The sequence below is a fragment of the Trichinella spiralis genome (genome assembly GCF_000181795.1).
Source record: "Trichinella spiralis strain ISS 195 chromosome Unknown Scfld2, whole genome shotgun sequence".
NCBI lineage: Eukaryota > Metazoa > Nematoda > Enoplea > Trichinellida > Trichinellidae > Trichinella > Trichinella spiralis.
In genome coordinates, this window is record NW_003526941.1 from 705,702 (window position 1) to 721,234 (window position 15,533).

At 33.7% G+C, this 15,533-nt stretch overlaps 5 protein-coding genes across 5 annotated transcripts; all 5 read right to left on the reverse strand.

The window, feature by feature from the left end:
• Positions 1–2,441: 2,441 nt before the first annotated feature.
• Positions 2,442–3,627, reverse strand: Tsp_02625 (putative general transcription factor 3C polypeptide 5). The gene is made up of 6 exons (XM_003378903.1): positions 3,469–3,627; positions 3,323–3,396; positions 3,131–3,267; positions 2,957–3,057; positions 2,523–2,757; positions 2,442–2,482 (listed from the first exon to the last, which is right to left on the reverse strand). The coding sequence occupies exons 1-6, from the start codon at positions 3,625–3,627 to the stop codon at positions 2,442–2,444; spliced, it is 747 nt and encodes a 248-aa protein (XP_003378951.1).
• A 295-nt stretch (positions 3,628–3,922) lies between these two features.
• Tsp_02626 (D-tyrosyl-tRNA(Tyr) deacylase) lies at positions 3,923–6,280 on the reverse strand. The gene is made up of 9 exons (XM_003378904.1): positions 6,252–6,280; positions 5,910–5,953; positions 5,759–5,849; positions 5,399–5,514; positions 5,219–5,287; positions 4,864–4,925; positions 4,707–4,790; positions 4,480–4,599; positions 3,923–4,405 (listed from the first exon to the last, which is right to left on the reverse strand). The coding sequence occupies exons 1-9, from the start codon at positions 6,278–6,280 to the stop codon at positions 3,923–3,925; spliced, it is 1,098 nt and encodes a 365-aa protein (XP_003378952.1).
• Positions 6,281–6,505: 225 nt separating this feature from the next.
• Positions 6,506–7,694, reverse strand: Tsp_02627 (putative dolichyl-diphosphooligosaccharide--protein glycosyltransferase subunit2). Its single transcript, XM_003378905.1, has 5 exons — positions 7,506–7,694; positions 7,260–7,364; positions 6,865–7,129; positions 6,676–6,808; positions 6,506–6,605 (listed from the first exon to the last, which is right to left on the reverse strand). Exons 1-5 carry the CDS (start codon positions 7,692–7,694, stop codon positions 6,506–6,508), a joined length of 792 nt encoding a protein of 263 aa, XP_003378953.1.
• A 73-nt stretch (positions 7,695–7,767) lies between these two features.
• Tsp_02628 (hypothetical protein) lies at positions 7,768–9,594 on the reverse strand. The gene is made up of 10 exons (XM_003378906.1): positions 9,439–9,594; positions 9,256–9,354; positions 9,098–9,185; positions 8,961–9,024; positions 8,791–8,905; positions 8,555–8,644; positions 8,401–8,532; positions 8,216–8,335; positions 8,057–8,184; positions 7,768–7,981 (listed from the first exon to the last, which is right to left on the reverse strand). The coding sequence occupies exons 1-10, from the start codon at positions 9,592–9,594 to the stop codon at positions 7,768–7,770; spliced, it is 1,206 nt and encodes a 401-aa protein (XP_003378954.1).
• A 1,180-nt stretch (positions 9,595–10,774) lies between these two features.
• Positions 10,775–12,224, reverse strand: Tsp_02629 (leukocyte surface antigen CD53). The gene is made up of 7 exons (XM_003378907.1): positions 12,201–12,224; positions 11,858–12,100; positions 11,621–11,695; positions 11,101–11,208; positions 11,007–11,048; positions 10,873–10,972; positions 10,775–10,830 (listed from the first exon to the last, which is right to left on the reverse strand). The coding sequence occupies exons 1-7, from the start codon at positions 12,222–12,224 to the stop codon at positions 10,775–10,777; spliced, it is 648 nt and encodes a 215-aa protein (XP_003378955.1).
• Positions 12,225–15,533: the final 3,309 nt, after the last annotated feature.

Consider the following 15,533-nt stretch of genomic DNA (forward strand, 5'->3'; position numbering starts at 1 on the left):
CATATATGAGAATTTGATTTTATTGGAGATAAAAACAGGTAAGGTGCTGGTTCATTCAACTGTAAAATAGGGGGGTGGGCAGAATTTTCAGTTTAATGCGATCTCTGTTCAGCTTAGTATTATTCGAGGCGCAATGATGGGGGATCATTAGACAGGAAAGGGAGGGCGGGACAGCATTAGCAGGGAAGGAATGAGGGAGAGGTTGAAGGATGGAGGGAGGGTGGAAAGTTGTCATATGCGCTCTTCCCACTCAATCTTCACATATAATATTCAGGCGTACCTTCATTTATCAATACTGACATGCATTCTGATGGGCATTGAGTTATTTTCCCAATGACAGAAAATAGGGGCATCTGCATAAGTCAGTGCTATTGGCGGTAAAATGACAAAATATAAACTTTAAGGAGTCATTTCATAAATGAAGGGAACGTTACTGCCATTCTGAAAGTATGAAAGGTGGTGGTATAAAAGTATGTTCTCTAACTAACAGCAGCTTTCGTATGTCATGCTGAAACAATCTTGTGCACGATTTGAGCAGTGACAAGCATTTAGGGGTGCGATTGTGCGACTGCAGCATCCCGGTGACAGACATTTCCTTTAAACAATTGGGCAAGTATGCTACCTTAGCAATAAACATTACAGTGGGCAGTAAAGATAATGCGGGAGGGGTTCAACTGCTATGTCAGAGTACTACTTTACATATGGATTTGTAAAGACGATTGAAAATTATAGCAAAATATACCATTAGTACTATTCTATATTGGCTTGGCCGTAAAAAAGTCTCGAATATTAATTAAACATCTTACTGAAGAACAACGCGCTAGTTTCCATTCAAAAAGACTAAAATCAAACAACTCGAAAAGCTTAAAAAGCGCGCATGTTTAGTGCAGTGTGCCAAGAGAAAGAAAGAAAACATTGTATGAAAAATAGCAAATATATAAAAATTCATACCTGTCAGCAGACCTGTGAGGGATAACGTATAAAGCAAACGTAGAGTCATACATTTTGTAACTGATGTTCATGGTTTCTTCATATTTTTAGTCTAACAATCACAACGTAATTGTTGCAGTGAAGCATCGAAATGACCAAATAACGCAATGCAGTAAGTAATTAGACCGCCCTTCAGCAGCGAACATTTATACTATAATGGAGTTCCCTCAATAAACAGAAATTTATATAAGGAACATTGGTACCGTATTTGCATAGCACACAGTGCACGTAGCAGAATGCCAACGGCAGTGTTTAACATCACATTAGCATAAAGTTACTCTTCTGACCTAGAAATGCATGTATGCTTTGAAAACGTATAACAATGTAATGAGCTAACAACAAAGATTATAATAATTGCTGAACAAAAACAAAATCCTGAATACGTTACAGATCAAAGCCACTATCTATCACAAATAATATTATGCCGTAAATTAAAGAAGTATAAAATAGTGTCTTACGTAAATGGGGCTGCACTGGCACGATAATAATGTCGCAATATTCAGCAAAATTCATTCATTAATTTTAAGGAACTGATTGTTTAGTGAACATTTCAATCAGACTTTGATCAACCACTTTTAAAAGAAGAAAAATGAATGCCTAAAGCAGAAGTTTGGTAAAACATAACATTTACCTAAAACACAAACATAATGAATTGATAATTTAATATAATGCACATGCTGGGTTGAAATACTAAAAATTGAGCATCACGGTTGTCACTTTAGTCAGTGTGGAACCGGCAACATTGTTATCTTATATGCATGGACAAAATACAGAAGCAAATTATTAAAAATTTATAGATTTTACACCCTTACACTTTACATCGTTCCCTAATGCACATTCATGTACTGCTTCCAATGAAAAATATTCTGCAACCGTTTGAGAAAACATCATCAATTTTTCAAGAATAGCAAAGGTTATTGCAACTGAAAATTCAGATATCGAAGAAGGATCATTTTTGTAGAATTCACTTGACTCAATTAAATTTACTAAACATGCACAATTCCTCCTAATGAATTCGTCATAATAGTGATGTTGGTGAATTGGGTTGTAAATGCTGATTTCTACCTCTTGGCTTCATACTCATTGCCAGTATATATGAATTACAACATCAACCTGCAGTGGAATGAGCAGCGTCCCGTCTCCGCTGCTCTCGTGCCGTGAGCAGCGTAGAAAAACTGCTAATGGTATTGCAATAATTATTATAACAATTGTCCAACTGTCTAAAAGAAACTTATCATTACGTACTGCACTGCTTGAAATTGGCTTCTGAAATTAAGAAATTTCCAAATACTTCGAAACATCAAAAAATATGCCACTACATGGGCAACGTTATGCTAATTTCAGTAATTAATTATTGAAAAAGTATTTTTCAAGCGAAGCACATCTGCATAACAGACGATCGGTTAGCGTAATTGCACCTAGTCTGAGTGAGCAATAAAAAATATGAAAAATTATATATTTTTATGAATATTTAGCTCCAAAAAACGCATAACTGAAAAAAAATCAATCATCTTTATTTTTTTTAGATTCACTCGCTTTCGCATTCAAGGTATCAATTGTCTTCTTGAAGTCAAGCTTTATTAATTCACGAATTTCATCCAATGTACCAGATTTTAACCAACCATCTGTGGGATGAGATTCTGTTTGATTTTCGCTAAGACGATTCGAAAGTAATTCTTCCACTGCAGGCAAATGTATATCACACATCTGATACCACATTGACCTAAGTGGGGGCAAACAACCTTCCGTGTATTCAAATGTTGGTTCCTAAACATCAACAGCGTTCACTTATGTCAACATTCAATAAATAAATACATATATATATATATATATAAATGCATTACATTTTACATATAAAACTTGTTTTTTTATTTGTTTCAATGTTTAATATGAATTTTAAAAAGCAAAATGCTTTGTTACGCTATTTATGCACTTATTTTTACAGAAAAATTACAATAAATGTTACCGTAGTTAACAGTTTATCCCACTCTTTTGACGATCTTGTTGCAATAGATGATACTTTGATTTGCCACTTGATAAACGCCTCAGACAAAACTGATTCACCACCTGGAACCAATAAAATCCACAATAATAAAATTAATAAAAAGCAAAAAGCAGATAAAGATGGAAAAAGAGAAACCAAATCGAAAAAATGGAAAATGCATAGTTTGAAATTTCCACGAGTTGGTATCTTCGCGAGGATCGTACTTATATCTGCACCAATTTCTACCCCACGGACCGCTAATAATGTGAAATGCAAATTTTGGCAGCAAACGTCTAAAACTGTTCGAATTAAAATATACAAGATGGAAATAAATAAAGTAATAAATACTTCACGTCACGTTCATCCAATTTCAGCTTGACAATCAATGAATACTTTAGCCACATCGGACGCTCGCTGAAGGCCTATTGGAAAAATTATTTAAATTAACACCATGTATAAAGAGAAAAATTAAAAGTAAAACATTTCTATCGTACCTTTTCAAGAGCTTCGTGAACAGCAGGATCGAAAGTGTTTTCATTCACCCGCTTCATGGCCAGTGGTGACGGTTCGGCAGGAAATTCATCCGTGGCTACTGCCATGCGAGTATGAGTTTTCCTGTTTTTTCGAGCGGCTGAATGTTGAAATAGGAACATTTCAAATTTCTTACGCAATAACAAATTATACACAAATAGCAATAGAACATATAACACGAGCTTATCAGAATTGCAGCCTTGCATTAGTAATATGTGTTGTCAAAATTACTAATGATGATCATGTCTGAACAAATCAGCAGCACGTCACAAATTTTCATCATTTTAACTTCAAAAATGATTTTCAACTTATCCAAGTGAACTTGCGCACACACTGGATGTACCGTAAAAATCATTATAAAATTGAAACAATAATAAAGTAGACAATTTTTCACTCTGACGAAAAAACAATTTCAATTTAAATGAACTTACAGTCACCAATTCTCACACTTTCTGCCGTTCTTCCTGGAGTCTCTAGATCATAATTTGCCACTTCACGTGACAGAATCGATTCTGATGAGGTGCAAAGTCGAGTAAAAGAAAATGGAATCAAAAATAATTCTTGGTCAGGTATAGGTGGTATGAACCATCTCTCCGCCTGTTCTTTCGTAGATGGTACAAGAGCCGAATAAATTTCTGAATACTGACCATCTTCATTCTTTCTCATCGGCAAATATTGAAAATCAAACAAGCTTGAACTGAAGTCATGAATGCTTGACAAAGTACCAACAACGTCAAGTTGGACGGAATTAGTTGTCTGCTTAGACGACGACGGACCTGCTTGGATCAAGCGTCGGGCACGGATAATCAAAAATGCACCTTCCCGGCGCTTGCTTAAAACGGGACGCGAAAACAGATTCGACTTTCGGTGAAAGTTCAATTCAAGCGACCTAGTATTATGCTAAAACACGTGCGCAAACGGACGTTACTCGTCACTTGAAGTAACGAAAAAGCAAAAAAACATTCTGTGATTACCTTTTCAATCTCTTTCATACCACCCAGGCTCTCCAATGCTTTATCAACATTTTTCACAATTCCTGGATAACATATGGCCATGAATTCTTCGCAAGAATTGTTCTCGGACAACATCGCATTCTCAAAAAACACCTAATATTATTAGAACAACTTGGCTCTGTTTCAACACAAACTTCAAACAAATTTTAACATAATCCAAGCTCCATATTTATATAGTTGAAAAATACTAGCAATTCATATTCTGTGAATCGATAAAAACATTGAAAATCATCAACAAATGCACATTTCCAAATGTCATTTACTTCGCCGAGCTACAGTATTATAAAAAAAATCAAGTCCAATTTCATTAATAAATATTGCGTTTGCCCCAAACGACAGATGGACTTCAATTTGAACAGCAGTAGACAACTGCTTCTGGATTTGTGTTGAATAAATTGTGAACAGGCCTGCTAATTACAAACAGCACAATTGAACCACAGTGCAGGCGCAAAATGTCAGTTAAACAAATCGACATGAAAATTTGTTTTCAATTTTGAAAATAAAAATTTCATAACATAAAAAACAGCATGAAATGTTTTTCATCTCTGCTTAGAATCCAAAATGATCGTCACAGGACCATCATTTTCAATTGACAGCTGCATGTGAGCACCAAATTTTCCATCTTAAATGATAATCACATCACACACGATCAGTATAAATGAGGAACAGCATCATCAATTACAAGTCACAGCTCACAAACCTTTCACTAGATCTTCTTTATAATTTTGCCGCAATTTATCCACAAAAGTCGAATAAAATTGGGCAGCTTCTGAAGGATTCATAGAAAGATGAAAATCCAATTTGTTTCCTTTCAACAATGCATTCAAAGTAAACTAAAAACAAGTACTGCCGAGCTTGGACAATATTCGGAAAAGAAAACTCGCAAAGCTCACCTGACTTACGCAAAGAATTTCCAACTGCAAATCGTTGACACTTTTATCCCATCTTTTTTCAGCATCTCCTGAGAAGATGCGTAAATTCAACAATTTTCGAACTCTGAGATGTGGAAATTATTGTTCATTGCACTTGAAGTATAATTTATACAATAGCATAATTATGAAAATAAATTATTCTATAATTATTGTTGTAAAGTTAGTAAATTAATGATTTCTAAGTAAACGCTCATCCAATTACTGATCGTAGTAAATCTACTTGTGAATAGGCAAGCATAAACTGTAAAACAGTGTCTGACATTTGGAAAACAAACATCCAACTTTTTACTAAAAGTTACAATTTTTACATGTATTCAATATCGTTGGCATCGTCATCTCTGCTTAGACCAATTAATGCACAAATTCCGCGCTGAATACGGCTTACAACTTCACCATTCACTGTAAAATAATATAACGATAGCAGAGATCAAGAAATTTGAAAATTATCGCACCAGACACGGTGGCAGAAGTCACCTTTTGCAAAACAGCTCTCATTCAAAATGCTAAAATTAAAAAATAAAAGTCAATTTATTGCGCAAACGTTTTGGCAAATTGCTAAAATAGATAATTAAACGACTGGGCGTAATATTTATTTTCTCAAAAATTGGATAATACAGTGGAATTCATAATGCGCATTTGCATAGAAATTAACGGTAAATTTATGACGAAAAACAATTTTTCAGAAATAATTTAAAATTTGCATACAGTACACTGTAATGACAATGAAGTTTAATCAGTATATCTGGATAGAGTGTACAAAATTCTTTATTATTCTTCTAGTAAGCAATAAGTTAAACTTACATTTCAACATAATACTTCCGCATAGACATTATTATCATCAAAATCAAATTGTATTTTCACATAACATTCATTTGGCGTTGTCGTTCAAAGGATGCAAGGAATATGAACACCAGTTTATTTATTTAAATTACAAAGAAAATACTGAATATGAAAGTAAACAATTATATGAATGGCAAAACAGTTCAGCCGTACAGAACTTTTCGAGTATTTTCAATTTTAAAATTGAGTCCACGTACAAAGTAAATCATCAAAATCTACATAACCACTTTACAGAATAAGAGGAACGAACAACCGATCAGAAAGAAAAATCGTCCATCTGATGAAGTGTTTCTTACTCTTCTCAGTCCGCTTTTTCTCTAAACATTAATATTAAAATATTGGTCTTCACGCTGAAAGAACAACAACACATTTGATAATAATTTACTTGATTCGATCTGCCCTCTTGCGCAATACTGAAATACCAGACAAAAATGTGATCGTCCCAAGTATGCCCAAATATTTCAGCGTCTCAAACATGTTCAGATGAATCCAAAACTGATAATATAACCAAAAGATGCCTAAATTAGTTTCCATTTAATCAGTTGACAAAAATAGGCAGAACAAAATTACTCACCTCCAAGCCCAGCATGAAAAACAATCACTACAGGACTGAGTGGAATTGCCCAAATGTTGGCGCCCAAATAAAACCATATGCAAAGCAGGAGGAAAAAAGGAATTACAACGGCAACACTGAAAATATCGCTGATAAATTTCGGGGGTCTTTTTTCAGGCGGGCGAAAGGAGTGCAAAATTTCTGGTTTCATTTTATAATCGGTTGCTACAAGAACAGATTTTCGAGCGTGCTCAACAACAGCAGGTAGCTGCAAATTTAATAATGCCTAAAAAATTGACAAATTAAACATATCAGTAAAGTTTATCAACATAACTCGTAAACAATACATGGACAACAAATAAATTCAAACAGCTAAGTTGTGAAATTTCACCGTATTAAATAAAACCGAAACTTACCAATTTGAGAATGACTGAATTGATGATAACATCATCACCAACAATCAAGCTAATTTCATACATTCCAGAAGTAAATTCATAATCTTTGGCCATTTGTTTAAAATCCTGAAATTATTTACAAAATAAAATTCCTAAGTTATTATCATTATTATTCAACAATAATTTCAAAGTTATACAAAAAAAAACAAAATAACTTATTGAAATTTTACAACCAAAGTTAAAACTCACAATATCCGCCTTATATACGTTGGCATTGGCATCATTGGAAACCGGTACAATAATTGTGGATTTGGTATTTTGTTCTTCAAATTGTAAGTAAGCTTGGTCAACAAGGACTGATTCTTTCGTCAATTTGTCACTGATGACAAATATCACAGCCAATTTTTGATGATCATCAGCAGACAGTTGCATAAGCTTCTTCTCATTGATTTTCATACTACAATTCATTTCGAGTGGAGTTAGTCGATGATTTGAATGTTTAGATTTTGTCAAAAAAAAATCATTTCACTCACGATTCCGTCTTGCCATCCAGTGGAAAACGCTCACTTTCATGAACAGCCAAATTTAGCCCACTAATCAATATCTCACGGCTCACTTTGATAACAACTGCTTCTTGAACAATGGGCATATATTTACTATTTGTAGCCCCAACACTGACAAAACATTCATAAAAGCCAGCTTTTCGTTTCTGATCGAAAAACTTCAATTCGTAAATGTCGTTCCTATTCCAACAGACAAATGAAAAATAATCATAATTTGCACAATATATAAACTGTGACACAAGGCAATTGCCATACCCATTGGCAGAAGTGCGTGAAAATGGCTTCGAATTGATCACCACTTCATCAGAACTTGTATGCACTATTTTATCCGCTATTACACGATCCGTTGTAACAATATGACCGAAAATGTCAGTCACCATGAACTGTTAAGAATAATTATATTGCATTATTTACTCGAATAATTCGAATACAGCTGTCCAAATTTACTCGAATAGAAGATTTGACTTCATCAAGTGCACCTTTATGTTCAAGCAATATCGCAAGTGGGACAGAATTTTTTGGTAAATTTGCAACCTGCACAATTGAAATTTCACTTCCTCGTTTCATTTATCAATTATCAATTCAATATAAATATTTACCTTATCGTCCGCCATATCGTGCAATGCTGAAAAAATGAGAGAAGTCACTCGTGGATGATAAATCCGACGTCGACTAATGAGGTAGTTGGCAAATTTCAATATTTGTTCCTGGAAGAATAGATTTAGCGTAAACTGTATCGTATGATTTATATACCTTTTTCAAAACGACCGGATTTCCAGTTTTCGCTGACAACTGATAAATACCATGAACAATGGAAGCTGTTGTACCAATGCCTCCGTCAAACTGAAAAATTTAACAAACAAACTATCAACACAAGTACTTTCAATTATTCAAAACTTCTTAATCAATTAGTTATTAAATAAACTTAAATAAAACATAATTCAAAATGTACGAATAAAACAACTTTTTCAAATAAATCAGTCGCCTACTCGCAAATATCGTTCATCAGTTTCATCCGCTTTACTGACCAAATCATTGACGCAATCTGTTAAAAATTTCAAATCTCCACTCAAGAACGGCGCCGTGTTCAGCAACATCGAACGACTAAATAGTTCTTTTTTACATTTACAAACGTAAGAGTTAATGCTTATCAAAATACTCATTAGGAGAAGTTGATGTCTTGACCAGAGCACTGACGATAGAGCGCATTTTTTCCATATCATCTACAAAATTTACGTTAAAAATTGCCAATAATAAACACGCCATCACAATTCATACATTTAACTTTCAAATAACCAATACTGGACACAGCGTAAGCAACAATTTTTGCATTACTCTTGTCGGATAAATATTTGTCAAAATGATTACTAGGAAAACTAGGGAGCTGAAAGAGAAAAGTTATATTATAAATCTGTAAATTGCTAGAAGCAAAATACATCTATTTCTATGCATACTTGACAATTTTCTAAAGCTTGAACTGCAAATGCTGCCCAATAGATCGGTTGAATTTCGCTGGTGTTTTTAACAGCTTCTTTGGCGGATTCACATATCAGCTAAAAATAAATTATTAGCAAAGAAAACAATCATCCATTTTTCATTATCAATATTTACGAATAGCAACACAATCAAATACTCACTTTAGCTTTGTCATCAGGAATCTTTTTATTTATAGTTTTCAGACCGTTCGCTGCCCATGCTAAAGATTCGATTGAACTTTGCTTCGAGATTGAATCCAAAAAAAATTGATGCGCAGCAGCAACGTCGCTTTCTGTCATCACCTCAGTCAGAATCATCGAATTTCCAACGCCGACTATACAACAAACGATAACAGCGTGCAAAATGCACTTGAAACAAAAGTTACTGATCATCATTTGTTTTCAGCAGACGGCTGCTTGAAAATTAACACCTAAAATTGTTGCTGTGAACTCTTGTGCAAATAATTATTAACGAAACGCGTTCCGAACAAAAACTTATCCTCTGAAAATGGTCATCTCACATGAATAATTTAAATATGAAACAATTAACATCGAATTCAATGACACGTCACTGAGTCAATCTTAAAAGCTACAGTACATTTGACAAAATTCAAGTACAATTACATGCATTCATTAACGTCTCGGTTTCTTGTTTCGACTACCACATTCATTGATATTGTTGATCCAGCTTGATCAGAAAAATAAAATCTTGTCATCATTATCAAATCAGTTTATTAATGCAATTTTTTAAAACTCTAAAAAGATAAACTTTGGATGTTGACGGATATAATAAAAATAAATACTTGCACAATTTGCTGCTTTTGCACAATTTTAACCAACTGTTGCGTACGTGTTGTTTCGTTTCTGCGAAAAATAGTGCCTTGTAGTAGAAAATTTTCACAAAAAAAAACATGGGAAGATGTAAGAAGCAATGCTGATTTTTCAAATTGCGCATAAAATGCGTTTAACAGATAACAAACAGCCAAAAGTGGTAAATTATTCGTTTTTTTTATTTTAATGTCAAAGGAAATTGTGCACTGTAGAAAATTTATCTAAAACAGAACACATTATTGTAATTATGCGCAATATTATGGATAGATTCGTTCAGATATGATTATTAAACGTGCACAAATTTCTTTTCTCTACAGTTAATGGAAAGATAATCCGCATCGGGAGAATACGTTCAAGTATCATTGCAGCGGTTTAAAATATCATTTTCACCGGTCATAATAGGCTATTTTGTTTTTAAATTTATGAAACACAAGCTGACTGACGGTTCTTCGACTTTTTCCATTAATTCTATAATATTCTACACGACATCTTTATCGTCTGATCGATTACGCAATTGTTTGGTGAGATATGGCCTGACAAAGACATATAGCAAAGATAAGGCCGACTATCTAAATTCATAATAAAAACTTCAAATTAAAACAAAACAAAACAAAACAAAACGACAGACAATTTGCTCACTTGTATAAGTGCAACTGCTGCGCCAACGCTAATAACGATAACTAGTTTGCTTTCCAATACATGCCTCAACGCTTCGTAACATCCCTAAAAAACAATAAAAGAAGTTTTCAAAGTTTAACATTAAACTGTCCACATTCGAATACTTTTCCGTAACGTTGACTACCCCGGCAATACGTATCAGGATTCCACGGTACCGGAGTTCTACAGCAAGGTGCCGGAAAGGGTTCTGGAGGCTGATATTTCTTATACCAACCACTTACATTAAATTCACCCCAATTTGATTCAATACCACAGCATTCATACTGAAAAATATTTCATGTCATTATTTGAAATATTAAAAAATTTGCAAATCACTTGATTCATAATACTGTCCCAAGCGGCACGAATTCCGTTTGCACTAGACGAAGAACCGTTGTAATCTTTGATCGATTCATACATGAGCAGTTTGGTGCTCACTTCAAGCTGAAATAAATGAAAATGAAACAAGATCAATTTCTATTTAGCATAAAAAAAACATTGGTCAAAAATTGAATAAATCTACAGTGAATATAATGAATTAACGTTGTTACAAAGTTCGTGTTCAACTTGAAAATCCTACTTTTACAGTACGTTTAAACTTTGGTTGATTTTCTTTTTGATGTTTTCCAATGCATTACGTTAAATTTGAAAAGTCAACTTTGAACAGTATAAATTAAAGCAGAATTTTAGATGAAGTTTAAGCCAATGAAATAGTCAATATAATGAATAATAAAGTATTTGCAGGTTTATAGTCGAGAAAATGAAAAGAAAATTTACTTAGCTATTTAGTTTGTACTTCAACTGTGTAACTTGTAGAGAAACTGAGAACTGGCAAACAAAATATAGTGCAGCTTACGTTTGTTCGATTGACGGCGGCGTAGATGGCGGCTGCAATTTCCACGGCCAGTATGATCATCAAGCAAATTGAATACTAAACACAAATAAATATACTTAACCAAAAGTGAATTGAATGCATGGAAGTGAAAATATTTCAAAATGGGAATGAAAGATGTGCTATTATTGAAATTATACGTGTTAATTGTTAAATGATACAGTGGGAATGGAATGGAAAAGTGAAAATTGAATTAATTACCAGAACTAGTAATGGCCTCCATTCTTTCATTGCACCACAGCAGCCGAGAAAAGCAATGACAAAAATGACTGCCCCTCCAGCAGTGAGAATAATTCCAATATCGTGCACTGCCTGAGGTTTGCTGGCAATTTCTTTCATCATCGGCGAGTCGGCAATATTTTCGCTGGCGTTGATCAGCCTGTCCAAAGCCAAATTGTCCACGATGAGCCATATGCCGACACCCAGACATACAGTACCAGCAATCTGAGAAGTAAGAAAGCCAAATTATGCATAAAATTATTCACAATTGATCGATTCGTACGAAAAAAACAAGGTTGAAGGCAAAAATACAATATTTCAAAACTTTCGCACCGCAGCCCAGTACCATGTTCAGCCGTATATCATCACCGCCTTTGACAAGCCTGTTGTGATGAAGCTGAAATTATTTGTGGAATAATTTGAATAAATTTGAAAGAAAGAAAAAAGAATATCGTATATCGAATATGATAATAATATAGTCGGACAAAGTGCCTTGGTCGCGTCTTTATGGCACATTAGCGAATAGATGAAGTAGAAGAAAATTTAAAAGACAGCAGCAGTTTCTGAGATGTGTGATAAGCTTTCATTTTTTTCAAACTATACGATTTTTTTTCGAGTTCAAGGAAAACATTCACGCACACACACACACACAATTATGGCCAAGTGAGAAAAATTTCGAAAAAAAAATTCAGCGAATATAATATAAGCGAAGAAAAATGATTCTCATAAAAAATTTCAAATAGCTATTTTTCATTTTCGTAAAAAAAGCAATAAAAGCAAGATGAAAAATATGATTTTATTTATTTATTTATATACTTGACGTGAAAAGCAAAATGATAGAAAGCTACAAGTTTGCAGCATTACCACCATCAATTCAGAGAATTTGATGCAAGATGAACATTTCCACATTATTATTAATGGCAAAATTATTATCCGCTTTTCAGTAGACGTTTCAATGAAAGAATGACAATAAGCAAAAGAGAGAAAGAGAGAGAGAGAGCGAGAGAGAGTTGAGAAAATTCAAAAGGGGGATGGATCAATATTCGAGCGCTAAATTTGACGATCACCAGTTGCATTCGGCTTTCAAAAATAGCGAACAATAATTTTACCTTTCGATTGAGAGCACTGTTTAAAATATATTACAAGCTCGAAAAAGTAATTATTTAAAAAAGATGAAGCTGAAATTTTATCGTTATTATTATTATTATAAATGCACATTTTGAAAGATCAATGCCAACCGAGTGTAATATTTCTCTATATCACTACTTTAAATGCTTATCTAAAAAAATTAATTCTGGTCAATTTAAGCAGAAATAATTATAGACATTTTCGAGCAGTGACTGCAGTGATGCCGATGCATGCGTACAATGATGGCAATAGAAATGGTCTACAATTGTTTATTGATTTTAAGCTGACTAATGATGAAAAAGATTGAAAGAAAAATTGGTCACTTTTTCACTGATCATAATAGTATGTATAATATAAGGAATGAAAGTTCGTGGAATGGTGAAATTAACACAAGCGGATGTTTTGTTCAAGTTTTTTTCATTTTCACTTATTCATTTCAAATGATACTTATTAAATGTAATAAAAAAAAAGAAAGAAAATAATTTCCACAACAACATCAATCCACATTTCTTACCAATCGTGTTAGCATGCAAGTGCATTCATTGTTTGAATATGATAGCAACGTTAAATAATGTGAAAGTATATGCTGTGTGTGTGTGTGCGTGTCTGTCCACCTTTCTAGTGTGTTTACAGATGAAAATTTCAGAAACAGGCGTTGTCAGTTATCAATTTCTAAAAACACCGGTGCCAATCACCAAAACCACCACTGATTTCAACTTTTCATCCTATTCACTGATATTTGGATAATTTTTCACCCGAACACACTGTCCGTGACAAGTGACAAAATGGCAAAGGTTGAAATTCAATCAAAGCGTCTGCTTCGAGATGAATAATTTTATAAAAATTTATGACATTCATACCTGCTTATACTTTTGTACAAAAACAAAAGAATACGGTCGGTTGTGTAGGTGTGAAGTGAAAGTGGAAGATGAAAAGAAAAACAACAACAACAACAACAACTTGTCGATAAACTTGTGTTCCAAAATCCAAAGGACACAAAGCAGTGGACTAGAGTGGGTTGCGGGTGGGTGGGAGGAGGAGAGATTTTGAAAAGCACAAAAGTACAACGATTTTGAAGAAGCTGAAAACGACCAGTCGATTGAACTGCTATATCGAATAGGAAAATTTGTGTGACGACTTAATTTGTGCGTTTCTATTTTCTATTCCATAGATTCTCGTTTGAAATCGAAATTCAATTACGTCATCCGGCTTGTCCGTCAAATTTCCAATCAAAGACGAACGAAGGAATGAATGAATGAATAGAGCAGACAAACGACGGATACCACCACGTTCAGGTTGGGAGCGAGAAGAAATTTGCGTAAATCATCCATCCATCCGTCCGTCCGTCGGTCGGTCCGTTGAGTGATGATGATGAGTGGTGATATTCTTTTTGAAATTGAAAACAACAACCAACTTGTCAACAAGTGCTTGTTGTCGGCGTTGTTGGAGCTCTGTTGTTTATCTTTTTGCTTGATGCATTCGATTCACAAAGTCGATCGTTGTGTGTGTTTGTGCTTCATTGTTGAAAGTAGTGTTCTGATGGGTAAAATATTCAAAAGCTAACAAACAAGCTGAAGAGAAGCGAAGCAATCAGAAAATTAGCTACATTTAATTACACGCCGCCGCTACTAGATAGATAACTCACTTACGCAATTATAATTATCACCACTTTCTTGCCAAAGTATAAACAAAAATCAATGCTGATAATAAGAATTATTATTAATTCCGCTGCTATTTTCACTCTTTCATTTCATACTGTTGCAAAGAACAAATTGAAATAATTTACAGCTTTTAAATCTTGGTATTTGTCGAAAATAAAATTTCCATAAACCTACATTTTTCAACTACAACAACAACATGAAACTTTGACATTTTTAGCTTCAGATCAGTGATTTATTTGCATTTGAATTTTCATTGTTGTAATAAAAAAAATTTCGCAACAATAAAATCTTCCAATCAATTAACAATAAAAATCACACTTACCACACACAGTTAAATAAAATTGAATTTCACAAGAAAAAAGAATAATCTTCAAATTTACTTGTTTGAACACTTGAAACGGACAACAAACATCATTGAATTGCATTGAATCAATTTCATTTGTTTCAAATGAAACATTCATTTCCTCCTGCGTAAAACCAGTTAATCTAGTCAAATTATCTCTCAGTCCATTTCGATCGTAATGTACAAAATTTGCATATCAACTTTGCAAACCAATACATACATATTGATGAGATGAAATTATCCATCGGATGATAAATGAATGATTGAACAGAAGTAATTTGCGCGTCGTTTTCCACATCTCGGCAACTGCAATTCATTGCACACAATTTTGACAAACAACACGACCGATGATGAATTTAATTTCCAAGATCAACTTGTCAATTTGAATTGCAAATAATCGCACGACAGGCTCTATTTCTATTGGATTGTTCTTAATCGAATGGAAAAAATTTTCAAATTGAACTAATTTTCACTTTACAACAACAACAACAATCAACTATTGGATGATTTCTTTGTGAAAATTCTA

Excerpts from the sequence above, each read along its gene's own strand:
- Tsp_02629 (XM_003378907.1), bottom strand. The coding sequence starts at position 12,224 with ATGGTACTGGGCTGCGGTGCGAAA. Across the intron at positions 12,101-12,200 it reads TACTGGGCTGCGGTGCGAAA|ATTGCTGGTACTGTATGTCT; the intron begins GTTTTGAAATAT and ends CTTACTTCTCAG. Across the intron at positions 10,831-10,872 it reads AAAGTATTCGAATGTGGACA|GGATGTTACGAAGCGTTGAG; the intron begins GTTTAATGTTAA and ends ATTGTTTTTTAG.
- Tsp_02626 (XM_003378904.1), bottom strand. The coding sequence starts at position 6,280 with ATGTCTATGCGGAAGTATTATGTTGAAAT. Across the intron at positions 4,791-4,863 it reads CTACTGCTGTTCAAATTGAA|CTCGGCGAAGTAAATGACAT; the intron begins GTCCATCTGTCG and ends ATAATACTGTAG. Across the intron at positions 4,600-4,706 it reads TCACAGAATATGAATTGCTA|AATGCGATGTTGTCCGAGAA; the intron begins GTATTTTTCAAC and ends GTGTTTTTTGAG.
- Tsp_02628 (XM_003378906.1), bottom strand. The coding sequence starts at position 9,594 with ATGATTCTGACTGAGGTGATGACAGAAAGCGACGTTGCTGCTGCGCAT. Across the intron at positions 9,186-9,255 it reads AAGCTTTAGAAAATTGTCAA|CTCCCTAGTTTTCCTAGTAA; the intron begins GTATGCATAGAA and ends TTTCTCTTTCAG. Across the intron at positions 8,906-8,960 it reads ACATCAACTTCTCCTAATGA|TCGTTCGATGTTGCTGAACA; the intron begins GTATTTTGATAA and ends AGAACTATTTAG.
- Tsp_02627 (XM_003378905.1), bottom strand. The coding sequence starts at position 7,694 with ATGAAAATCAATGAGAAGAAGCTTATGCAACTGTCTGCTGATGATCAT. Across the intron at positions 7,130-7,259 it reads ATTCAGTCATTCTCAAATTG|GCATTATTAAATTTGCAGCT; the intron begins GTAAGTTTCGGT and ends TCAATTTTTTAG. Across the intron at positions 6,809-6,864 it reads TTTTCATGCTGGGCTTGGAG|GCATCTTTTGGTTATATTAT; the intron begins GTGAGTAATTTT and ends AAACTAATTTAG.
- Tsp_02625 (XM_003378903.1), bottom strand. The coding sequence starts at position 3,627 with ATGTTCCTATTTCAACATTCAGCCGCTCGAAAAAACAGGAAAACTCAT. Across the intron at positions 3,268-3,322 it reads TTGGATGAACGTGACGTGAA|ACGTTTGCTGCCAAAATTTG; the intron begins GTATTTATTACT and ends GAACAGTTTTAG. Across the intron at positions 2,758-2,956 it reads GGGATAAACTGTTAACTACG|GAACCAACATTTGAATACAC; the intron begins GTAACATTTATT and ends GTTGATGTTTAG.